The 26,599-nt window shown below is 38.2% G+C and overlaps 1 protein-coding gene across 1 annotated transcript in view; it reads left to right on the forward strand.

Moving 5' to 3' along the window:
• The window catches only part of LOC114052275 (glycerophosphodiester phosphodiesterase 1-like), a 23,920-nt gene extending 6,994 nt beyond the window's left edge, over positions 1-16,926 (forward strand). The window contains exons 2-6 of the mRNA XM_027874814.1: positions 6,964-7,139; positions 9,259-9,364; positions 11,852-11,944; positions 14,680-14,891; positions 15,322-16,926. Coding sequence (XP_027730615.1) covers positions 6,964-7,139; positions 9,259-9,364; positions 11,852-11,944; positions 14,680-14,891; positions 15,322-15,469 — 735 coding nt within the window. The 3' untranslated portion in view covers positions 15,470-16,926. The remainder of the gene's footprint in view (positions 1-6,963; positions 7,140-9,258; positions 9,365-11,851; positions 11,945-14,679; positions 14,892-15,321) is intronic.
• The last annotated feature ends 9,673 nt before the right edge of the window (positions 16,927-26,599 follow it).

A 26,599-nucleotide genomic window follows, 5' to 3' on the forward strand; every position in this document is an offset into this window, starting at 1 on the left:
ATCTATCTATCTATCTATCTATCTATCTATCTATCTATCTATCTATCCCCTCCAACTATGCTAATACGGAGAAAGGTCTCATAGTTACAAATATCATCTTTCCATGTAGGAATGTAAACAGTTCAACTTTAATAAGTCCCTTCTGATTTCTCTTTCCTGTTTAGCTTTCCATGCTTGTCTTGAGTCTTGTATTTGAAAGTCAAATTCTCTATTCAACTCTGATCTTTTCATCAAGAGTGCTTGAAAGTCTTCTATTTCATTGAATGTCCATTTTCCCCCCTGAAGGATTATACTCAGTTGTGCTGGGTAGGTGATTCTGGGTTTTAATTCTAGCTCCTTTGACCTCTGGAATATCATATTTCCAAGTCCTCAGATCCTTTAATGTAGAAGCTGCTAATTTTTTTTCACTTTTTTTTTGCTTTTTTTGGTGAGGTATTTGGGGTTAAGTGACTTGTCCAGGGTCAGACAGCTAGTAAGTTTCAAGTATCTGAGATGGATGACTCTAAGGCTAGAGCTCTGTCTATTATGCCACTTACCTGCCCCAGAAGCTGCTAAATCTTGTGTTATCCTGATTGTGTTTCCACAATACTAGAATTGTTTCTTTCCGGCTGCTTGCAATATTTTCTTCTTGGCCTGAAAACTGTGGAATTTGTCTATAATATTCCTAGGAGTTTTCCTTTGAGGATCTCTTTCAGGAGGTGATCAGTGAATTCTTTCCATTTCTGTTTTAGTCTCTGGTTCAAGAATATCAGGGCAGTTTTCCTAGATAATTTCTTGAAAGATGATGTGTAGGCTGTTTGTTGATCATGGCTTTCAGGTATTCCAGTGATTTTTACATTTTCTCTCTCTTGGATCAGTTTTCCAGGTCAGTTGTTTTTCCATTGAGATATTTCACATTGTCTTCTATTTTTTCATTCTTTTGGTTTTGTTTTATAATTTCTTGGTTTCTCATAGAGTCATTAGCTTCCATTTGCTCCATTCTAATTTTTAAGGAATTATTTTCTTCAGTGAACTTTTGGACCTCCTTTTCCATTTGACCAATTCTGCTTTTTAAGGCATTCTTCTCCTCATTGACTTTTTGGACCTCTTTTGCCATTTGGGTTAGTCTATTTTTTAAGGTGTTATTATCTTCAGTATTTTTTGGGGGGGGGGTTTCCTTTAGCAAGCTGTTGTCTTGTATTTCATGATTTTCTTGTATCACTCTCATTTTTCTTCCCAATTTTTCCTTTACTTTTCTTACTTGCTTTTCAAAATCCTTTTTGAGCTCTTCCATAGCCTGAGACCAATTCAAATTTTTCTTGGAGGCTTTGAATGTAGGAGCTTTGACTTTGTTGACTTCTTCTGGTTGTATGTTTTAATATTATTTGCCACCAAAGTAATATTCTGTAGTCTGAGTTTTTTTTTTTTCTACTGTTTGCACATGTTCCCAGCCAATTACTTGGCTTTTTAACTCTTTGTTAAGGTAGGACTGTGCTTCCAGTGTGGAGGGTGTACTGTCCCAAGCTTCAGAGGTTTTGTGCAGCTATTTTCAGAGATACTTCTAGGGACCTGTAAATTTTTAGTTCTTTTGAGGTGGTATAATCAAACTCCTTTCCTGGTCTGTGCTCTGGTCTGTGAGTGACTACAAGCACTCTTTCTTGCCTTGAAACTGTGAGGAGGATTTCCTCTCCACTGCCACTAAAAGCTGTGCTATGCTAGTGCTTCTTCTTATCCCAGGACTGTGACCCAGATCCAAGCATGGGCAAAGCAAGAGAATCCTGCCTCAGAACCAACAAAGAGATCCCTGCAAATCTCCCTCTGATCAGCCATTTGATTCCCCCGCTGTCTGTGGACCAAGACCTCTGGAAGCAGCCATTGCCACTGTGGCTGTTGCCCAGAGGTTGTGCTAGGGCCAGAGCTGGACTGCACTCTTCTTTCACCCAGGTCTGACAGAGTTTTCCCACCGACCTTCTGAGTTGTCTTTGGCATTTATCGGTTGAGAAGTCTGGAACCATCACAGCTGCCCATGATTCAGTCCCCTGAGGCCTGCTCCAGGTTTGCTGGGGCCCTGGCTTTGCTTTCATGGCCCATGCTGAACTGTGCTCCTCTCCCAGCGTGGTGCAACAGACCTTTCTGATCAACCAGCCAGGTTGTCTTGGGCTGGAAATTTGTTTCACTCTGTCTTTTTGTGGGTTCTGCTGCTCTAGAATTTGTTTAGAGTCATTTTTTACAGTATTTGGAGGGGTTTGGGGGAGAGCTCAAGCAAGTTACTGCTTTTACTCTGCCATCTGGGATCTGCCCCCTATGACTTGAGTTTTTAAAAATAAATTTGAAGCAGTTTTTAGTAGCTGGAGAAAATTCAATGCAGTTGTACTTATGAACATCAATTCCTGCTTTTTTCCTTTGCTTTTAGATAAGCATCTGCTTAGTTACTAAAACCAAGTTCATAGTCCTTTACATTTTAGGAAAGCTCTGGAAATGTGCACAAAGGGGGGTGTGTGTGTGTGTGTGTGTGTGTGTGTGTGTGTGTGTGTGTGTGTGTGTGTGTGTATGTTTTATGTGAGTAGCAAAGAGTTGCCTTAAGTTAGTGCTTTTATTTTAGGCCTGCTGTATTCCTCCTTGAAGGAGTAATTTTTGGTGGTTGGGTATACCGATAGTTAATGAGTCTAAATTTCTACCTTTTTTTTTTTAAGATCTTTAGAAATGTTTGAGCCACTGTAACTTGAAAAGTATTAGATAATTCGTTTAGGAAGACAGAAAAAGTAGTTGAATAAAATGTGTCAAATAGAAGGGGGATGAACAACCAAAAATCATCTCCAGAATTTTGGAAAACTAAAAAAGAAACGAAGCCAGGGTAAACCTTCAATTTGTAGGAATCACCGTTCTGATGACACTTCTTTAATTACTTTCAATTCAGTTCAGTGAGTATATTAAGTACTTCAGTGAGAAAGGGACTCTTGCAATGAAAAATACCTTCCAGGAGCTACAACATGCACTATAACAAATAAGTAAATAAAACATCCTTTAAGGAAGGAGAGAAGCACTAACAATTAGGAGAATTAGGCAAGACCTCCAATAGCAAGTGGTACCTGCCCTGAGCTCATCTTGAAGGAAGCTAGGGATTCTAAAAGGTGGACCTGAGGAGTCAGTGCAGCCCTCCCAGGCAGGGGGCTGCAAGGCAGAGACAGAATGGTAGAATGTTTAGTATGTGCTCTGGGGAGGTCAGAAAGAAATCTGGAAAGATAGGCGAGAACTAGATTTCGAAAAGCTTTAAATGCCAAACAGGGTAGTGTTTTGTTGGGTTTTTTCCCCCCTAAAGGCAATAGCATTTTAAAGCAGGGAAGTACTGCATGGTGGCTTCAAACTGCATGTTAATTTCCATTCCCAAGCCTTGTTGTTTAACAACAAAGGTGCAAAGTGTATTTTAAGTATTTTTTCAGAGTTTTTAAGCTGCCTGAGTGCTATTTTTCCTTCATTTGAAGATTTATTGAATGGTTACTATGTGTATAGATAGTACTGAACTAGTTTGTGGTGAGAAGGGCTTTTGAAAAGATATTTTTTTCTGAGAAGTCATAAGATGAAAACAGTGCATTATCATTGGAAAAGCACCAGATTTGAAGCCAAACTGTCTGACTTCAAAGCATAACTTTGTCACTTACTATCTATTCAGCCTCAGAAATAGTTACGTATTTCCTCTTCACTCCAAAATGAAGAGGTTTAACTAGGCTCTAGTAAGGTCTTTTCTTGCTCAGAATCCAAGGTCTTAAGAAGGTCATGAAAATAGATGTTATAGTGTAACTGTTAATTGTATCAAACATTAAAAAAAATTGCAACGTGTATGGAAAACATTATTTAACTTTTTGAAAAACAATGAGGGAGGAAGTTCCTTAAAAATACTAAATACAAATAATAAAATTGATAATGAAATATGAATAGAATTTATTTGTGCATTTCTGTTTCTTTAACTCTGGGCTTCAGTGCAAGTAATTGTTAATTTCTATTGGTCTTGTAAATTCATGATGTTGAAACTTGGACTTTTCCCCTCTCTATTTTTTTCTGTGTTGTAGATAAATTAAGATGACCTTAAGGAGGAAAAATGAATAAAAGTACAACAGCATCTCATATCTCTAATACCAGATAATAAGGATAGTATCTGTTCTGTGATGGGAAAGAGACACTATGTACATAGGTGTTGATAAGTTTTTGAGTCATAAAAGTGACTCAGTGACTTTCCAAAATGTACGTTTTAGGTTTAGGCTAAATGTGTTTGTTTTTTTGTTTTTTAAATTATAAATTTATTTATTTATTTTTAGTTTTCAGCATTCCCAAGGTCTGACAATTAGTTAAACGGCTCATTCCATTTGCACATTCAGAATGAGCCAATTTTCTTTTGTTTACCTCATTACCTTTAACACCCAGATGTTTCTAGATGACAGTTTTAATTTTATTTGTTAGTTATACTGAATATTGGTCAATAGCTTAAACATGGTAGAGCATAAAAATAAGAGCTAATTGTCTTCAGAAGCTTTCAGTATTATAATTTATCACAGGCTCATCCTGAATGTGCAAATGGAATGAATGAACTGTCTAATTGTCAGACCTTGAGAATTGAGCAGAGCTACTACATTAAGCAAAGAGGATAGATAAACAGAACTGATATATAAACACTTGTGAGTCATTAATGACAAACAATTACCAGCCATTTAAAAAAGGATAATCTGAGAAAATTTAAGTTCTGTATACCACTTTTCTGTCTTACTAGTCATTTAGTCTATAACTATTCCAATCTACATTTCCTGCTTTTACCAAATTCACACTGACTAGGGATTCTCCATTTCTTCACATTTGTTCTTATTTTCTGTATGATAATTAATCTTTTAAAATTTAAAACTACATCTGACTAAACTATTAGCACTGGGTTAGACATTTTCTCAGTCAGTTAATTTTCATTGTGAAGACTTTTCTGTTAAAAAAAAAATAGGGCTTTTGGTTTTGTTTTGTTTTTGTTTAATTGCTAACCACTTATTTTAGAAGTAAGGTTGGCTAATAAAACTTTAAAATGAATCTAAATCTTCTTAATCTGGAGGATATGCTACCACCCTGAAGAGCCTGATTTAATTTGAATGAATAAAATGTTCCTTAAACTTGAGAACTTGATAAAGAGTTGTCCTTTTAAGTAATGACTAACAGCCTCAAGTCAGTACTACTGTAGACTAAAATTTAGTATCTAGTTTTAATCTTTAACTCAAAGTTCTTGGCTTAATTCAACCAGCAGCTCCTTCCTTCTCCCAACACTATTGGGAAACAATTATTATTATCTCACAGGAGTTACCAGTCTGTTAGCCTCCTATGGTAATCTTTATGTTTGTATTTATAAGTAATGTATTATCTCCTTACCTCCACTAGTTCATATTATCATCAGCAAAATTTGAGGTTCATTGTGTTCTGAATGGGAATATAAAGATAGATTTTATAGTTTTCAGGAGCAGCATCTTGGATGAGTCCATTTTCTTTTGTACCTCATTGCTTTTAATTACCACTACTAGCAAAGTAGCAGTTCGTCTAACATTACAACTTTCAAATCCCTCTTCTTTCCCCAATTATACACTGTAATCGCTGGTACTTATTATAAAGTACAAAGGTATAAGGATAGAAAGGTTGGTCTCTTTTGATGTCAACTAAGAAGTTATAGCATTTTGCACAACTGGGTAGTAAGAAATTTGACTATTTTTAAATAAATTTTTTTTAAGTGCTAAACATACTTTTTATTTAAACCCACCAGGATCATAAAGATAGGAGGTACAATTGTGTATTAGATTATATTCTTCATCTTCCATTTGGCTTCAAGACAGAACAGAGGAGTACCCCCTTCCCTGGTATTAAATCATAATGTACTATGATTAACCCCACTACTTATGGTTGAAGAGAACATTGTTTTATTGTGAAATTTGCTTTGTCGTGGAAGGTTACAAGAAGGACTCTTTAGGTAGACATTTTCTTTGCTCAATGTATTCTTGATTGAGAGTCTACTATCTTGGGGCAGTTGGGTATTGTGGCAAAGGTTCTAAATACTAGAGTTAGGAGAGATTTGGGTTCAAATCCTAGTCTTGATGTTCTTTTTAAAAAGAGTAGCATAATGACTACAGATGGTGACAACACATGTGATCTTCATCTCTTTGACCCTCAGTTATGTTCTCTGTAAAATGAGGATAATAATGCTTAACGCGCTATCCAGTAGCTCATCGAGATTTTTTTGAGAAAAGCACTGTGTAAACCTTAAAGTGCTATATAATTAAATTGTTATCACTGCCTCTTGAGGTCACTCATTCTACTTTTGGACAGAACTAATTATTAGGGAATTCGTCCTTACAGAAAACCTAAATTGCCATTCATCCAACAAGTTCTGCCCTATGGGATCAAATAGAAAAGGCCTAACCCTTCCTCTAAATAACATATTTTCAAATATTTTAAGACCACCATCATGTCCACATCTAAGTTTTCTTTGCTAGGCTAAATATCCACAGTCCTTGAAACAGAATTCCTACAGCAGGGTAATGACATCAGGTCCCTTCACCTCCTTAGGGATAACCCTCCGTCTTGTCAAACCCTTCCTAAAATGTAGAGTCAAGAAATGAACCCAGTACTACCTGCAACTGTTGTTGAACCAAATCCTGGACCATCCTGCTCCAGGCTATATACTGTGGGGACCTACACTGGTAGTGCCTCACCCATTCTTACCTCTCCCTGACCAAATATTAATATATTGTAGCCCTGTGTCCTATTCCCTCTTCCTCATGGGACTGCTAGTTAATCTGATTAATATTTTAAAATTAATTAGGTTTCATGACAGAGGTATCCCTTGAATTCCCTCCCTACAAATACCTACTATGTGTAGGCTCAGCCCTGTTAATCTAGTTTACTGTTTGGACTGAAAAATAACAATTATGGCCATTTGACATAAATAATATTAATGTTTTTGTTAAGGCAGCTAAGAATGGAGCAACAGGTGTGGAGCTGGACATTGAGTTTACTGCAGATGGTGTTCCTGTCCTAATGCATGATGAGACAGTAGACAGGACTACTGATGGAACGGGACGTTTGAGGGACTTAACATTTGCTGATGTTAGGAAGCTTAATCCAGCAGCAAACCACAGATTGAAGTAAGTACTTCACCTTCCCTTTAGCTGTCTTTTTAATTGGTTTGGAGATTGATGGGAGATACCCTATCCAGATGATAACTGTCTTAAATTTGGAAGTGACCTTAAAAGTCTCTCTGGTATATTATATACCTTGCTGCTTTCGGGCATTTCAGCAAAGATGGAAGTAAGGCGTGGTGATGCTTGTAAGTATCTGCTCACTGTCACTTATGTCATATAATTACATCAGTTTCTTTAAACTTTCTATATTTTTGTTTTCCAACATTTTAATAATTTTTTATATTAACTCCTATTTAAAAAAGTTATTCTCTAAAAACTCTTAAATTAAATTATCTATATTTTTCAGGCAAAGAATGGCAGCTGGGACATTTATATAGGATCAGATCAATGCCAGCATAGTAGCCAGGCATAGTTAGGAGTATTGCTTCACACATGGTTTTCATATATGCTCTCAGTTATTTTTTCCAAAAACATGCTTTTTTAACATTTACATTTATTGCTGGTGTTTAGTATATATTGTAAGATCTTTATATTCTTTTCTATTTCACTTGCACTAAGCCAATGATTTTTTTTTTAAATTTATGGAGGTTGTTTTTATCTCCTTAGTAATTACTTTGCACTGGTCCCAAATTAACATTATTATATTCCTTCTTCTCACTTCTTCAAATAATAAAATATAATTAAAATATTTCTAAAACATCACCCATTCTTCTTAACTTATCTTCATTGGCAAATTTAATAAGCATATTTCATCAATAATTTAATCATTCAAGTTAAAATTTATGAAAGTATCAAACAAGCCTAATGCCTCAAGCCAAGTCTTGCTGTGTTGTTTCTTGTGTTAGCACAGGAACACTCTGAACATATATTCCTAGCATACGTAGAGCCCATTAACCCAGTTGTGGATATCCATCTATACTCTGTGTTGTTGTTTTTTTGTTTTGTTTTGTTTTAATTTTGGAGTCAGTGGGGGTTAAGTGACTTGCCCAGGGTCACACAGCTAGTTAGTAAGTGTCTGAAGCCGGATCTGAACTCAGGTCCTCCTGACTCCGGGGCCCGTGCTCTATCCACTGTGCCACCTAGCTGCCCCAATCCATCTATACTCTAAAATGAATATGACCTTATTTTCCTAAAACAATCAGAATGAAGGCACAAGAAAGAATTTTAAGAAGAATAGAAAGTACAATTCTTACACTGGCTATTTATGTTCACTGTTCTGACCACTGCTGCTCACTCTAATTAACTATATCATTGCTTTGTTATGAATGTAAAAAGGGCTGGGGAACCCCTTAGAGGTGAGGTGTTGTTTGTGTGTTTGTGTGTTTGTTTGTTTTTAATGTATTGGAAAAACTTTTATTTCCCCCTTAACTAAGAGAAGATAAGATAGTGGTTGGCCTTCATTTTCTTTATTAGTCCATCTCTGAAAGAAGTATAACTGGCCTTTCTCCACTGAAATCTTATACATCATGGTGCAGCTATAGAGCATATAGCCTGGAAGGTCTTAACTAGATCAAAAGACTTTAGTGTGCAGGCCTTATTTCTTTCATCTGATGAATAGACTAGCTAATTCTGGAGAGGCATATCATCATGTTGGCTGCAGAAATATCACAGTAATTCTTAAAGACTCTCCACTAAGTACAGAGGGGTTGCAAATGTGCATTTGACAAAGTGAGTACTCATGTAATAAAATGATATATTATTAAAGAATTGAAAAGTTGGAGCTATTCCTGAATGGTTGAAAGCTGTATCTCATGCTTTCTGAAGTGACTTATCTCCTGCTTATTGAGACATTGAGTCAGAAGCCACAGCCTTAGAGTTCTTTGAAAATAACTTACATACTTCTTTTTTTGTAGACTTAATAAGCACAGATTTACAAAGCTAGAGTTATGTTACAGATATTAACTTAGTTATACTCTGTCTAAGACACTAAACTCTGTAATTGTAATTTGGTTCATATTACTTTAAAATTCTCTTTAATTAGACGTGGTTGAGCAGAATAAATGAGGATTGATACTATTTCCTTGTACTGCAGGATTAACTTTCAAGACAGAGGAAGTCTGTTCAATTGAACTTTTGCTTTTTTCTTCATTTCCTGTGATCTTATTTTCCTTCCATTTTATAGGAAAAATTTCCCTGGTGAAAAAATACCTACTCTGAAGGAAGCCATTGTGGAATGCCTACATCATAACCTCACAATCTACTTTGATGTCAAGAGCCATGCAACTATGGTACAGTTTTATGCTATGGACCTTCACTTTAAAAAAAAAAATCCTATTTAGCCACTAATCATTTCCAAATTAATCATTTTAGGTGTGATTTTGTCATAAATGTATTTTTAATACAGGTATATCCTGCTTGTATCTCATCATAAAAATATAAATTGATAGGATAATAAATGTAGAAAATGTATTGTTCGATAGTTCTTAATTGCCTCCTAATGGGGAAATCCAAATATTTTGCATATCAGAGAGAACACAGAGGAGAAAAGGTCAAGCTATTTTTACTAGCAAAAAATGTAGAAAAGAATACTGATCAGATCTGTATCTCTTAAAATGATCGTTTTATCTAGGGACCTAGTTAAGTAAACAGTTTAAAGCCTAGAAAAAAATTGGCTCAAGTAAACCACTTTATTTTTATTTATTTATTTATTTATTTGACTAGGCAGTGAGGTTAAGTGACTTGCCCAGGGTCACACAGCTACTAAGTGTTATGTGTCTGAGGCCGGATTTGAATTCGGGTCCTCCTGAATCCAGGACCGGTGCTCTATCCACTGCACCACTTAGCTGCCCCAAGTAAACCACTTTAAAACTAAAAACTGTAAGCTTCTGATGCCCAGTGTGTGGTCATTTGCTTTTGGCTGATAAATTTAAGATTTCAGAATCCAGAATATTTAGGATGTTTAGATAGGCCGTTTAGAGGGTACATTTTCCTTTCACATAGATCTTGTCCCAAGGAAACATGGTTTCTGGTACAGTGTTTTTTGACATATCTAAGAGCATTCTTTTATTAGGAAGTCACTGTATGTTCATTAAATATCTTTTTAAAAGATTTGCTACATTCTTAAGTTTTATATCCTAGAACCAAAAATTTTTTCCTCTGAAAACATAGGCACATTATTATAATGAAAATCATTGGGAATATATGACTCAGTTTATAGACAACTTTTTAAGAATATATTTTGTAAAATAAGATACATCCATACTTAAAGTGGGATACAGAGGTGGTGGTTTTGTTTCCCCCCCCCCCCCCCACGCATTTGAACAGAACAGGCAGGTGCTGTTCTATCTAAATAATGTTTCTTTTGCCTAGTTAGAGATTCCTGGTTATGTTATATAACACAATATGTTCAGTACTAGACAAACCCAGAGAAAGCCCTAGTTCCATTCCCATGTACTGGAGAAGCCCAGTTGCTTCTGTGAAGGGGGTGCAAATAGAAATAGGATTCCTGATGAGTTCCTAATGTGGTGGGAGTAGAAAGATTGGGACACCTATTCAGGATTCACTTGGCTGTTTTTCTTTTTCTTCCTTCATCCTCCAATATTCAGAGTGATAATAGGATACCTGCATTTCTAGTAATAAGCACTAGATTAGTAACATTCAGAATTAAGTGTTGGGTAGTGCACGGTGATTTAGTTTAAAAAAAAGGTTTTTAGAGTAGTAAAAAATTTATACACACGCACACAGTATGCCAAGTCTGATTTATGTACCAAGGAGTACCAAATCATATTTAAATGACTTGTACATACATCAAAATTGAGCCATCAGAGTAAAATAAGACAGCATACAGAATTTAAACTTATACTATCAAGGGATTAAAGAAAAATATTTGTCTATACAAAGGCAATTCTCATTCACTGATGAAAGGAAGAATAGGCTTGGATAGTTTCTAAATCATTTATATGAAACTCTTATTGCTTATGTTTGAATGTTCCATGACTGACATTCTGAAAATGTCCAGTATTTCAAACAAAATAATGAAACCATACAGTGTCTGTATGGAAAGCTAGAGAAGGACTACCCTTTTCCCCCCACCCTATTTCATCTCTAATTTACTTGGTGCTAGAGATAGATGAAATCACTTCTTATAGGACATTAGAACTAGAATGGAACTTACTTAGAGATAATCAAGTCTCATTTTGCAGATGAAGAGAAAAGGCCCAGAGACATGAAGTGATTTCCTCAAGGTTACAGAGCAGAATTGAGAGTCTGATTCTCCTGATCCTGCCCAGGGTTCTTTATACTGTGCCATCTGTGCCTTCTTTCACTTACTTGGGCTCCAGCCTGAAGAGAACTCCCTGTCCTCTGAGCTCCCTATTTTCCTAGCTGATAACTATTCGAGAAGTATGGAAATGTTTATCAAATATTTTAGCTTAAAGGAACTTTCCTAAAGGCTAACCCAGGATATGGGGGAAGAAATTTCAAACCTTTCCTTTTAGGAGCATCTCACCTGTACAATGAAGAGGTGAGACTACCAACAAAGAAGTAGAAAACAAAGTAGCAATACCACAGCTTCTACCCTATGTGATGTGAGTTTAAACATTTGAGATTTTATTGTATTTCTTTTAGCATCTCACTCTGGTGTCCTCCTTCCCACCCCATGTGATAACCTCTCTGAATTATTTGGCATTGCTATAGATGGTACATGATTAATTCTTGTTGACTGACATATTTTAAATGGCTTTGTACATATGAATCTTTCATTTTCTTCTCTATAGGCTGCTGATGCTCTAAAACATATGTATATGGAATTTCCTAAGTTATACAACGTCAGTGTTGTCTGCTCTTTCATGCCAGAAGTTATCTATAAGGTGAAATATAATATTTTTTAAAAGTGCTTATGATCTGTGATGATAATATTGATGTGTCAATATAGGTGCCAAGTTGAAATGAAGTAGTAGCATTTGACAATCTATATACATCCTATCACCAACCCTTCTGCCTCCTTTGTGATAAATAGCACCATTTTTTTTTTTCAAAATGAGTTGGGGACTTAGCCTTTGACAATGGAATGGGGCATCACTAAACCATGACCTATGTTGGTATTAACTTTCACATTTTTAGTACTAAACTTTACCAAGATGAATCAGTCAATTGATAAGGATTCATTAAGCTTCTGCCATGTACCAGTCACTTTGCTAGGTGATGGGGATGTGATTATAGCAACTTAAATAATCCTGACTTTCAACACTTGCCCAGCGTCACACAGCTAACAAGTGTTATGTGTCTAAGGCCGGATTTGAACTCAGGTCCTCCTAACTCCAGGGCCGGTGCTCTTTGTACTGTGCCACCTAGCTGTCCCCAGAAGCTTGCATTCTAAATAGGCAAATAGCAAGTACATGTGTAAGATTACACAGAATAAATATAAAGATAATAAATGCAAATGAAAGGCTTTATTTTACAAAGTAGTACTTGAGCTGGAAGACGGATTTTTTGGGATTCTGTGAGGTAGAGATAAGGAGTAAGTACATTCCAGGAATAGCCAGTGCAAAGTCATGGAGATGGAGAGTCATGTGTGAGGAGCAGAAAGCCATTTTGGCTGGATCAGCCTGCAAAGTGCAGGAGGGGAGTAATATCCATTGAAGTCATAGAGATAGGTTGGGGCCAGGTTTTGAAGAGCTTTTAAAGGTAGATCAGAGTTTATATTTGATCACAGTAGTAATAGAAAACTACTGGAATTTATCAAGTATAGGATTGAAAGGGTCAGAGTTGTGCTTAAGGAAAATTGCTTTATTGGTGGTACGGAGGAAAGACTGGAATAGTAAGATAATAATAAGGAAAGACTTAAAGTACAGAGACCAATTAGGTCATTTCAGTAATCTAGTTGAGAGGTGATGAGGGCCTGAATTAAAGTAGTGGCTGTGTAAGATGAGAGGAATTAAATGTGTGAAATGTTATAGCGGTAGAAACAGCAAGATTTGTCAACTGGAATAGTAGATACATGTGGTGGTGGAGAGTGAAAAACCATGAATAACACTGAGGTTATGAATCTGGGAAACTGGAAGAATGGTTGTGCTTTTGAATAGGTAAGTTTAGAAGAAGGGTAGGTTTGGGGAGAAGGAAAATTGAGTTCTGCCTTGGATGTGTTGAATTTGAGATGTTTCTAGGACTACCAGTTTGAAAGGTCCATTAGGTAAAGTGTGACTAAAGCTCAGGAGAGAGACTGGAGCTGAATATATTGATGTGAGAGTCTTCTGCAGAGAGATGACAAATTCATGGTTGAACTGATGAAGTCACCAAGAATGTATAGAAAGACAGTCTTGGGAAAATGTTCAGAACCCATAGTTAGGGGGAATGATATGAATGATAAACCAGAAATGTAGATGTAGAAAAAGTGGTCATACAGATAGGAGGAGAACCAGAAAGAGTAATGTCATAAAAACCCTGAGAAGAAAAAGTTATCTAGTAGGAGAAGATGGTCAACAATGTCAAGTACAGTAGATGGGGGGAGGGAGGAATAAGCATTAAGTGCTTACTGTATGTGCCAGGCACTATGCTAAGACTTTGCAAATCATCTCTTTTGATCATAGGTTGAGAAAGGATGAGGATTAAAAAAAGACCAATAGATTGGGCAATTAAGAGATGGCTAGTAATTTTGAAAGAGAAGTTTCAATTGCCTTATGAAGTTGGAAGCCAGCCTGCCAAGATTTGAGGAGAATGTTGGAACAGAAATCTGCTGGTGAAGATGAGAGGCAATAGGGTCTAGGACACATGTAGAGAGATTGCCTTTAGGAGATAGGGGCTCAATTAGGGAGTCTAGCCAGAATCTACCTTAATATACATTAAATATTGTAATCCTCAATATTATTAGAAAATACTGAAACTGCCTTATAATCATCTAAATTTTTCCTATTTTTTAAAAAGGATTCTTTGTGAATAGCTAGTATCATTTCATACAATATGCTGAAAAATTCTCAACCACAGACTTTCAAAGTACTCAAGTAACTAGATAGAAGGGATTCTCAAGATCATCCATTCCACCAGAAGTGTCAAACAAACAGCAGGCTCACATGGGGCCCACAATATTCCTGAGTGCAGACCAAACTGGATTAAAATGTTTTTGGCAAATATTTAACAAGATAAAAATACAATTGAACATAGGTAATATTTCAGTTTAACACTAATTGAAGATGAGGCCCACAGGGATCCTTATGTACAGCTTAATGACACTCATTTCTGTTTGAATTTGATACTGCTGATTTATCCCCTCTTCCCCTCCCATTTACATTAAGAAAACTGAGTTCTAAAGAAGTGATAAGGCTTTCACAAAGTCACAACACAACTAAAAATTTGTGATTTATTTATTCAATAGAAATGGGTGGGGAGGGAGATCACGAAGAAAAAGTGGGGTTAGGGCATCAACTGGGAAAACAGCCTTCTACTGTAGGGGCTTATTGAATCTTGTGGTTGTTTTAAGCAAAAAGTGGTAATCCAACCTTCACATTGTAATATCTGTTGTGTTGAGTACATTCACCAAATCTAAAGGCATAATTTAAAATGTTTTCCTCTGTGACTTTACTCATTATTCTCCAAAATTCTCCCTCAGATGAGGCAAGCAGACCGTAATGTTGTGACAGCTTTAACTCATAGACCTTGGAGCCTTAGCTATTTTGGAGATGGGAAACGACGCTTTGATTCTCTTTGGAAGCATTTTTTATATATGCTGTTGGATATTCTCCTAGATTGGAGTTTGCATAATGTCTTGTGGTACCTTTGTGGAGTTTCAGCTTTCCTCATGCAGAAGGATTTTGTATCTACGTAAGTTAAAATTTTTTATCATTTCCCATCACCCTGCTCTGATGCTTTTAAGGAATAAGAAAGATTTTTTTCAGTGGAAGTTTCATCAACATGGTAGCGCGCTAGCTCTTTTTAAAAACTGGGGGAAAGTGAAGAGATTGCAGTTGTGATGTGACCACCTCTTCCCCTGTATTCTTCTTTCCATTGAATCCCAACCAGTATTTCTATTGATTACATGTTTATCAGTCTTATTGCTCTTAACAGATTATAAACCCTTTGAGAGTATAGTCTGTTTTATCTTTATTCTGTATTCCCAAGCATTTCTCTGTACCCTCCTTATTGTAGGTTGCCTAGTAACTTCCTAGTATCACCTAGTAACTGTTCTAGATACAAAGGATAGTTGTCCAGTATCCTAATAGGCTGTCTGTATGTCTCTCCCCCTCTCTTCCAGGGCCTATTTGAAGAGGTGGTCAGCTAAAGGGATTCATGTTATTGCTTGGACTGTGAATACCTATGAAGAGAAAAAATTCTACGAAAGCCATCTTCAATCCAGTTATATAACTGACAGCATGTTAGAAGACTGTAGCCCTCATTTCTAGACCACTACCCTTTTGCAAGGACTCTGGTCTCAGAAACCTCTGCTGTCCTTATTCAAGGAAATCTAAATACTCAGATGTAGCCCTGAGTTCTTGAGGATCAGGTGATTCACAGAAGTATTAGTCAGAAATTGCATTTTAACTTGAATCAGAGCAGAATGGTGTGGTTGGTACCAAATTCCATAGTGTGCTTGAGTTCATCATGGCTGATTTTTGGGAATTGGGTCTGTGAGGAGGTTTGCCACTGCTTGCTCCTAATCCAACTGAGTTATATACAGAGACTCAGTAGTGATAAGCACAGATTCATGTAATTTGTACATGTTTTAAAAAATGACTGCAAATGTATGCAAAATGCATGTTGACTTAGACTGGACTTTTCTTACTTTTCACACTTAATGTATTCTTCCACTATTTGTATTTGGCAATGTTGAACAATGTATTATGGAAGTCAGATTTGGGAACCATACTAATAAAATTGTTAAAATGGATATTAAGCATACAACGCCCCAAGTAACAAAACAATTTGAGAAAGATATGGGATGTAATGCATTGGACAGAGTTTGCTTTTTTTATGTTAATACAAAGCCCCATCAAGTGTGTTGGGCAGGCTAATTATTAACGTTTATAGCAATTTAAACACAAATCATAGGAAAGTATTGAAACTTGCTGGTAAGATTGTTTTAAAGCAATTGAGATAGATAGATAGAACTGTATTACCTAGTCACAACAAATGACAGTCTTTTTTTAGACCCTCATGAATTTCTACCACATAACTTCCATTGCTACTTCAAGTAAATTAAATTATATGATACCTCTATATTAGTTTAAGGGTAAACATCTTGGGAATTCTTCATAAATGGCCTCTCTTAGCCCTCCTACTGAATCTCCTTACCAAAAAAGAAACGAACCATTCTTTTTAGTGAAAGCCATTCTTTTCTAAAGCTTTATTCCAGGCTGAAGGATAACATAGCTAAGAATAACCTCCTTAAGTCAGTCCTAATTGACCTACTGCCAATTGCATTGCTCCTAAGTAATTCCAGATTTCTCTTTAACTTCATTCTATTTATCTGCCAGCCCCAGCTCTCAATGCTATCTCTAGCACTTAAGTTGAAAACACTTTTGAGGATCATAGGCCTATAGAAAAAATATTTGAAATACACTTCAGTGTATCAGGAATTTATCAACTCTTCTTGCCTTCGCATTTGTGCTGCCTTGAGCTCCAATCTCACTCATTCTAATCCAGCTGCTTTTACTATTTGTTCTCTTTATTACTATTTCTACTTCCTGTAAGCACATCCAGTACTGTAAGGGCAGAATGAAAGGGTGGTGGGTCAACTGTCATCAATGGTAAAAGTAATATAAAAATATTTGCAGGTCGTTTTCATTTTTATTTGTTGCCCTTCCATTTTCATCCTTTTTGCCACTGTGATAGAAATTAAAGTTCCCTATGGATGATGAGACCCTCTGGAGGTTCCTGTTTCTGGAACACCTTCTACTTGCATCAAGCCTCCAGAATACAATTATAGAGCTTCCCAGAAGAGATCCAGAATTACTCACACATTTGGTCTAACTCTTCCACACAGAAAAAAACCAAGTGAATGGATAATGAACATATGTCCAAATGTCTACGTATAACATAGCGCCTGGCACATGGTAAGCACTTGATGTTTATTGTTTACTGACCAGAAGTGAAAAGGTTAGGTCCAGAATTAAACAAAAGTAGAGGCTAAATTACTTTCAGGAAATCACGAAGCTCCTTTAATTATGCCAAACCTCTCCCACCAATAAAGGCCCATCTCTTTTTTTTTTTGGCTAGGCAGTGGGGTTAAGTGACTTGCCCAGGGTCACACAGCTAGTAAGTGTTATGTATCTGAGGCAGGATTTGAAGTCAGGTCCTCCTGAATCCAGGGCTGGTGCTCTATCCACTTCACCACCTAGCTTCCTCAAAGGCCCATCTTTTTTATGCCAGTAGTATACCAATGTTACATGGCTGTGAGGCATAGGATCCAACAATCTCTGGAAAACAGTATTACACAAAGGACAATAGACAAGTGCATGTTGAGTGTGCACACACTGCAACACATCACAGAACTGAAGAAGTAGAGTCCAGGATGTTACAAATAAAGTGCTTGATTGGAAAAAGATGAGCAAGAGAGAGTACTTCACTGGTCTCCTGATGTCAGGAGAAATCAAAGAAGGCCCTTCAGCAGATTAGGTAGATCCCCTGAACTTCCTGTTTGAGAGGACATGGGCAAATGTCTAGATAGGTTGTAATGGGAATATCCAAATTGAGATCAGAATGAGCAGACTCTAAGCTTAGGACCATCAGTCTGTCGAGTTATATTCCCTTAAGGCCTCAGCTGACAGGAGGTGGGAAAACAGATTTAGCCTTTTAATTGCCCTTCTTAATCAGAATGGTGATAGCTAACATTTATATAATGCCTACTATGTGCCAGGCACTATGCTAAGCACTTCGTAACTATTTCATTTGATCCTCAAAATAATCCTGGGAGGTAGGTTTTGTAGGTATTATTGTTCCCATTTTATAGATAAGGAAACTGAGGCAAAGTGAGGTTAAATGACTTGCCCATGGTCACATAGCCGGTAAATGTCTGAGATTGGATTTGAACTCAGGTCTTCTATTTCCAGGCCCAATGTACCACCTGGCTGCCTTTGTGGTTCAAGGCTGAGCTCTCTTGGTGAGATACCTTACCCTAACTTAAATTTTCATCTCTGTAGCCTAGGTCACAACAAGACAGTGGCCATTTGTCCAATAATGACCAAAAAGCTCTGGAGTGAAGAGTTCCCTAGTTTTTTTAAGCTGTTAAGTTTTTTCTATCACTCTATGCAATTGAGTGAATAGAGGAAAGTTTTGGAGGCAATCTATAAGACCATTCAATTACTTCTGAAGGTGAGAAAGTTCAGGTGCAAAGGCTCAGAGATCTCTTTTTCTCTAGCCTAAAAATGATGTCTGAAAGGGTCACACATTGATGTATTAGAATAGCCAGCCTACTGGCTATTCTATAGTTACTGAAAAATCAGGGTTCATTTTCTTCCTGCTCACACTCTAGCGGCCTGATCTTGTACAAGTCACTTAAACTCAGTGCCCCTGGCAATCAAAACTGAAAGTTGCACCATCAATAAAGATCCTTGTGGGTAGAAGGAATCTTCTTGATTTGGAGACTTTGACAATGATAAAACGACAAGTCTAGACCAAAAGAAAAAAAAATCAAATGGAATGAAAAAAATTAAGGCAAAGGTATTTTGATTTATATGAAGTGATGCAGCACAGAAAAAGTATACCAAGATAGGGTCGAAATGGGTACATAATTTCCATATAAAGGGTGATACTGTAAGCAAGTTAGGAGAGCAAGGAATAGCTTACCTGTCAGATCTATGGAGAATGGAGAAATTTATGACCATGTAGATAGAGAACATTATGAAATGCAAAATGGATAATTTTGATTACATTAAATTGAAAGGCTTTTGCACAAACAAAGCCAATGCAACCAAGATTAGAAGGGAAGCAGAAAGCTGGGAAATAATTTTTACAGCCAGTGTCTCTGATAAAGGCTTCATTTCTAAAATTTATAAAGAACTGAGTGTTGATTGATATCTCTTTGACTAGGCCTGAGTGACCTGGGTCACATAGTGAAAGACCTTCATTTAAATATAGCCCACCTCCCAGAGTTGATTGGCATCCCTTGGGAACACCAACTTTTCAAAGGACATATAACCTGTACCCCCAAAAACCCCAATTCAAGCCAGTTCTGAACTGGCCCCCGTAAGGGGCCCCAGTTTAGACTGAATTCCCATGCAATGCATGTTAAGCCAGATTGAGAGAAATTAAACCATGGACACATGCACCCTGATTTCATTTCTCTCTTAGTGTAGACTCTGTTTTCAAATTGGGGTTTGTGGGATTCTTGGGGTTCATACCTCTCAGTCACCCCAGACTACTTGGCCACTCCTAAATCCCTCCCACAGTCTTTCTGTGTATAAGACCCATCATGGCCGCCATTAAGGTGTAGATTTTTAAGATCTGGCCAATGGCTCAGATTCAATCTGGCCCACTTGCATTAGCCATATAAATGTTAGATTCCTTAAGAGTCTGGCCAATATGGCAGATTCTTAAAATCTCACCAACCCTTGATCTTTGTGTTCTGATAAACCTTGTCTTTGCCTGAAAGAAGGTTGGATAATATTCATTTGGGCAGGACCTGTGTGTCGCTATTTTGGGGTCCCAGCACCCCTAAACCTCAACAGCCAAGAATTGGAAATTGAGGGGGTGTCCATCAGTTGGGGAATGGCTGAACAAGTTGTGGTATATGAATGTAATGGAACACTATTGTTCCATAAGAAATAATCAGCAAGTGGATTTCAGAAAAACCTGGAAAGACGTACATGAACTGATGCTGAGTAAAGTGAGTAGAACCAGGAGAGTACTGTATACTGTAACAGCAACATTGTGGTGATGACCAACTTTGATAGACTTAGCTCTTTTCAGCAATGCAGTGATCTAAGACAATTTCAAAAGACTCGTGATAGAAAATGCTATCCATATCCAGAGAAAGAACTATGAAGTCTGAATGCAGAAGCATGCTTTTTTCTCTCTGTCTTTTTTTTTCCTTTCTCATGGTTTTTCCCTTTGGTTCTTATTCTTCTTTACAATATGAATAATGTGGAAATGTTTAATATAAATGTATATGTATAGCAAGATGCATGTCATGTTGAGGAGGGAGGAGTGGAGGAAGGGGGAGAAAATTTAGAACTTAAAATCTTATAAAAATGAATGTTGAAAGCTAAAAATTAATTAACTTTTTAAAAAAAGAAAACCACCGTGTTTGCTTCGTTCATTCTGGAAACCTTTGTGTTTGTGTTGTCCATAGTTCTGTTAAGTCAATACAAAACAGTGACAACTGCAACTTTTAGTTTTAGTTTGCTTGAGGGCCCACAAATAAAGTACATTAGGGACAGGACTTGAACCCAGATCTTTTGGACTCTATTCACTGCCAGGCTGCTTCTTAGGAATGAATTATTAAGTGTTATTATTATCAGCTTTCACGGCACCTAGTTTGGTATGAAAGGGTAGTAATAAAAGGGGCAAGTCAATGCAACCCCATTTAGCTTTAGTGTTAGTAGAGCCAACAAACATTAAAGCTCCTGCTGTTAGCACAGCATTGCCAGCACTCAAAACATTTATGATAGAAAAACTACAAAACTGTTTTCTGGTCTTGTTCCCAACCCTCCTCCTCGTTTCCCACCGGGCTATCTATTCTCCTCAGAACTTCTCCACATGCTCCAGAAATGTCTTTATCCTGGAGAGGTCACTTGTTTGTCCTGAAATTTATACTTCAGAAGTACCTGCTGACCCTGGGGCCCTTCCCTCAGATTGGGATGGCACCTCCTGGAACCTTCATTTGAGGAGGGGCCCTAGGCTAACAATCTTTTCTTTTCCCAATTTTCTCCACCATGCCCCCACCCTGGATTCCTTCTCTACTTCCCTTTTTCAGATTCCTTTAATATGTTGTCTTCTCCGTTAGAATGTAAGCTCTTTGAGGGCCGGGGCTGTCTTTCTTCTTGTTTGTATTTCTATTCCTGGATTTCAAGCATAGGGCCTGGCACCTATGGAACACTTAATAAATGTTTGTTTACTGATAAACTCCATCAAAGAGATCACACATCTTATCACCAATATTTGCACCTGAATCCCCAGGCTACAAGACTGGGGTATTTTTTATTTAAAAGTCATCAGCACTTCAGTTTGTAGCCTATGGAAATCCACTTAACCCAGAATGTGCTTTGGATCACAAGTCAAGGTTCGTATTTTTATCCTCTAATTCTCTCTCTTTTTTTTTTTTCAAGTGAGGCAATCAGGGTTAAGTGACTTGCCTGAAGTCACACAGCTAGTAATTGTCAAGTGTCTGAGTTCAGATTTGAACTCAGATCCTCTTGACTCCAAGGCCAGAGCTCTATCCACTGTGCCACCTAGCTGCCCCATATATATGGTTTTATTTTTGTTTGTTTTTGTTTTTTTGGTGAGGCAACCAGGGTTAAGTGACTTGCCCAAAGTCACACAACTATGAAGTGTCAAGTGTCTGAGGCAAGATTTGAACTCAGATCCTCCTGACTCCAAGGCCAGAGCTCTATCCACTGCGCCACCTAGCTGTCCTCTAATTCTCTAATTCTCACTGCCTGTCTGTGGCACCACCTTTTTTGTTGTTATTTCATCCAAACAATTTAATTATAGCCGTAGTCTTGCATTTTCTCAATAGTTTGTTGCCTTTTTCATCTTTTATTTAGAGATGAGCTTACAGTCTGGAAGACCTGAGTTCAAATTCCACCTACCACAGATGATAGTTGTATTACACTGGGAAAGTCACTTCGCCTCAGTTTCTTCATTAGTAAAATGGAGATCATAGTGATGAGGATGGGATCTGGACCCCAAAAAAGAAAAACCCTGGACTTTCCCACATGGCCAAATCTCTGGCAATCACCTGAGGCTATAATCCTACCAATTTCATCGTCACCTATACCCAATCTCCCAATTCTGTTACCTAGCCCTCCATTGTCTATTACCTCCTGAAGGCCCCTCCACTTACCACCCTTAATCCTCTGTAGACTCCATTCTCCCTTGGCCATGTGGTTCAGGTCCCAGGCGTTGTGTTACCTCACAGTCACCCCAGCTTACTTGTCTACTCTCATCCAGATCTTCCTTAGACCCTCCTGCAGTTACCTCAAACTACTTGGCCACTCCTAGATCCCTCCCACAGTCTTTCTGTATATAAAGTCCATCTAGTCTTCATTTAGGTGCTCAGATTCTTAAAATCTAGCCAAATGCTCAGATTCTTAAGATCTGGCCCGCTGGCACTAGCGATACAAATGCTTAGATTCCTTAAGAGTCTGCCCAATATGATGGTTGTTCTAGTAAACCTTGTCTTTGGCTGAAAGAAGGCTTGGTTCTAATACTTTCATGCAGGACCTGTTTGTTATGATTTTGGGGTCCTAGCACTCCTAATGTCTACACCTCAACAATAATAGCGCCTATTTCCCATGGTTGTGAGGATCAAATGAGATCTTTGTAAAGTGTTTAACAAACAATGACTGGTGTGGAGTTCAAAATTGTCCAACCTATAATAAAAGAAACTGAAGCACAGCTCTGAGCCAATGACACTTTATTAAAGGGCGGATAGTCCCCTCTAATGAAGTAGACCTTAGATCTTCCTCATGCTCTGAAATGCCCCCTTCTTCCAGGGCCTTAGTTTTACATTGCATGATACCCAAACAATACAGGTGGAGCAGACCAAAGTTACAGAATGTCATTGTGATGGGGATGGGATCTGAACTCCTAAAATGAAAAGATCACATCTTTGGGATCTGGACCCCAAAAAAGAAAAGTCCTGGATTTTCCCACATGGCCAAATCTCTGGCATTTGCTTGAGGCTATAATCCTATCAACTGGCCTTTCATTATTAGCTATGCCCAATCTCCCAATTCTCAGTTACCTTTAATTTAGCCTAGCCCTCCATTGTTTAGGGGCTTAGGGGTGCTGGGACCCCAAAATCACAACACGTGGGTCCTGCCCAAAAGAATTGAAACTACTTCCTGCTGGCAAGGAGCATAGAGCTGTCTCTACCTCAAGGGGGTCCCAAAGAGGAGGTTGACTGGAACCGAGCACAGGCTGCATCCAGGGAACGATGAGGGGACATTGGCTGGTACCTGCTGTTTGCTACCAACTGTAGGTGAATGGCCTGTAGTCTGGAAGACACAAATCTGACAGAAAAGACTGCAGGACCCAGATATGACAGGATAAAACATCCTTAGCTCTGTTTGGATTCAGATAATTCCATTTTCCAACCATGCAGTATTAAATCCACCTCATAGCCAGACTCAGGAATAGCCAGGTGGGTGACATTTCTTTTCAAAGGAACATAATGGGGAAACTGAGCCAGGAGGATTCCATCTTAGACTGAGGCTAAAATTGTCCTCTCAGCTTTTCCTGATGCTGATTTCCCACCAGTATCACATTCTCTGAGTATCTTACGGTATTTCTCTCAGATGGTAGATTATTGATTATCTGATCCATCAGACAACTCAAAATAAAATCCCATGAGCTTTTACCTCAAACAGCAAGTTTCACTAATCACAGCTTAGGAAAAACTTTTCCAGGATTTACACCTCAAATTTAAATTTGTCCTGGTGTAAAAAGCCAATCGTTAGAGATTATTTCTGTATACTTGCAAATTCTCAGCAAGATAAAACTTGCTTTTTGGCAAGTTTGCACAGTAAAACAATAACCAACAATAGCCAAATTATTTTAACGGTAACCAAATTATAAAAAAGTTGCTTGACATAACTGATACAAAAAGTTCACCAATTTGAAACTTGAAACAAACCCGTTACCAATCAGGTGACTTCAGTTTTGTTAAATGCATTTCCAAATTATACAGAGAATCAATATTTCATCATTAATAGTTAAAACTACAACTTTAAAAAGAGCATGCTTACCCAAGTTTGGAGGCTAGCTTCTTTACCTTGAGCAGGGTGTGCTGAACCTGGGTGATGCTTCCAGGCAAGGGTTGCCCCAGGGCCCAAGGCCATTGCCAGTGGGGCCCACTTTGTAGCTGCTGCCCTCCTTCCTCCTTCCTTTCCGTAGGTGGGGAAGGGCAAAATCAAAGGTGAGGGGGAAAGGGTGAAACTCTCTTCTCCTATGAGAGGGGTTAACAGATACCCTCTTGACTCAAGGGAAGGTTGTACAGAGTTTTGAAACATTCCTTAATGATCACAAAACCTCCAAGATCTGCTAAGATGTTTTTAGTTGTTCTAACTTTTCCCTGTAACCTCCATGAAGGAGGATTCAGGGGTGTAGAGAGAAGGAGTAAGTAAGCCTCAGGGAACCAAAAAAAGCACCTACAGTTTTCCCAATTCTCTAGCGCAGAGAGAATTGACAGAATTGGGCGTACACTTCCAGATAAGGTGTCCATCCATGTCCTCTATGCTGTGGAAGGTGTACCCAGGTTCATGGCCTCAAAACAAACCAGCAGACCAAGAGCCTGAGAGTGTCAGGCCAAGTGCAAGACAACCTTGTAACTGTCTGCCTGAAAAGCACCTCCAAGCCTTGGTGCCTGGAGAGGGACCCCAACTACAGATAAAGAAAGGTGGGTAGGGGGTTTACATACCTTCCAGTCTTGACTGGAGAAGAACTTGGGGTTAGGCAGTTTCCCCATATGGGCGACCAAAATGTTGAGGTTTAGGGGTGATGAGACCCTGAAATCACAACATGTGGGTCCTGCCCAAAAGAATTCAACCCAAGCCTTCTTTCAGTCAAAGACAAGGTTTATTAGAACATGTGTCATATTGGGTAGACTCTTAAGGAGTCTGAACATTAGTGAGCTATTGGCTAGATTTTAAGAATCTGAGCACCTTAATAGAGACAAAAGGACCTTATATACAGAAAGACTATGGGAGGGAATCTAGGAGGGGTCAAGTAGTCTTTAGGGACTGTGAGGTAGTAGAATGTCAGGGACCTGGACCATGTGGCCAAGGGTAAGTCTAGTGTTTTTCCTTTTTGGGGTCCAGATCTCAACCCCATCACCCCCACTTCCCACCCTTAGTCCTATTTAGGCTCCATTCTCCCTTGGCCATGTGGTCCAGATCCCTGGCATTCTGTTACCTCACAGTCACCCCAGCTTACTGGCCACTTCCATCTAGATCCTCCTTAGACCCCTCCTCCAATCACCCCAAACCACTTAGCCACTCCTAGATCCCTCCCACAGTCTTTCTGTATATAAGGTCTATCTGACCTCCATTAAGGTGCTCAGATTTTAAAGATCTGGCCCACTTGCATTAGCAATACAAATGCTTAGATTCCTTAAGAGTCTGGCTAATAAGATGGATTCTTTAAATCTCACTCCTTCCCCCCATTGATGTTCTAATAAACTTTGTCTTTGGCTTGGGTTGAATTCATTTGGGCAAGACCTGTGTGTTGTGATTTGGACCTGCATTGTCGTGAATTTCCCATTGGTTGACCAACAGATAAATGAGCAGACCTTGACAAACCTTTCCAGAGGTCCTCATGAGTACACCTATGGGCTGGTAGAAAGGTAGGCTTTAAGCCAGCAACCAAGGCCACTTGTTTGGTCAAGTGCTCATGGTCATCTCCCCATGTTGGGCATTAGAGGGATGACAAGGGAGAGAGGGGAAACAAAAATAGTTGGGGGACTTTCCATGTAATTGAGTCACTTCCCACATGCTGGGCTTGGTTACCATAACAAGGAAAAATAAAGGTAGAGGTCCTGTAGTTAGCTTTCTATGATTAAGCAAGTGAATTTTACAATCTGCAGTTTATAGCTCTGGGGCCTAATATAACAGAACTTATGATCACCATCCCTATCATTCATATCAAACTGATTAATACTGATTGGAATAAAATAGAGGTCCAATTAATCATCTATCACACTGGTACATAGTAGGCACTAAATAAGTGGTAGTTATTATTGAGAGAGATTCAAATAGACTGGTCAATGAGAAGTTCATTATCTCAAGTACCACTTAAAGCCACTTTAGGAGACAATGAGATTCAAGTAGATTGGTCAAAGAAATCAAAGAAATACCAAAACTAATTGAGGCCCTTGGGCTCCTCTGTTCCTAGGGCTGAACAATGGAATAATGATTTGCATAGCTAATACTCTAAACTCTGAACTAGCCCAGCCTCTTTGCCTAAGTGTCCCTGGTTACCTCATCTCCCTACCCAGGGCAGATTTTCCTCTATAAGAAGCCCTCATGGTTAGGGGGCTTCTCCCTTAATCTGGTGTCACCTGAAGCCACATCTCCCTTAAGGAAATAGGAGCCTGCTTGGTGTGTTGTTACCAGGAATAAATGCCTTTACTTGATTTGGAGATAACCTGAGCAAATTCTTTTAAGACAACGTTTTGGGGTGCCTCTGAACCTCAACATTATTATTGTTATTATTATTTTGTCATGTGAGATATGGTTTTGTTCTCAAAGATTATTTTTTCAATCTTTGCCCAGTGTTAGCTTTATACCAACCACCTTATTGAGATGAATGCCCAGTTGGACAGTTGTACATGATTAATGTAGATAACATTTTCCATAAATCTGAGCTACCTTTCC

Source organism: Vombatus ursinus, unplaced genomic scaffold, assembly GCF_900497805.2.
Source record: "Vombatus ursinus unplaced genomic scaffold, bare-nosed wombat genome assembly UNPS02014807.1, whole genome shotgun sequence".
Classification (NCBI taxonomy): domain Eukaryota; kingdom Metazoa; phylum Chordata; class Mammalia; order Diprotodontia; family Vombatidae; genus Vombatus; species Vombatus ursinus.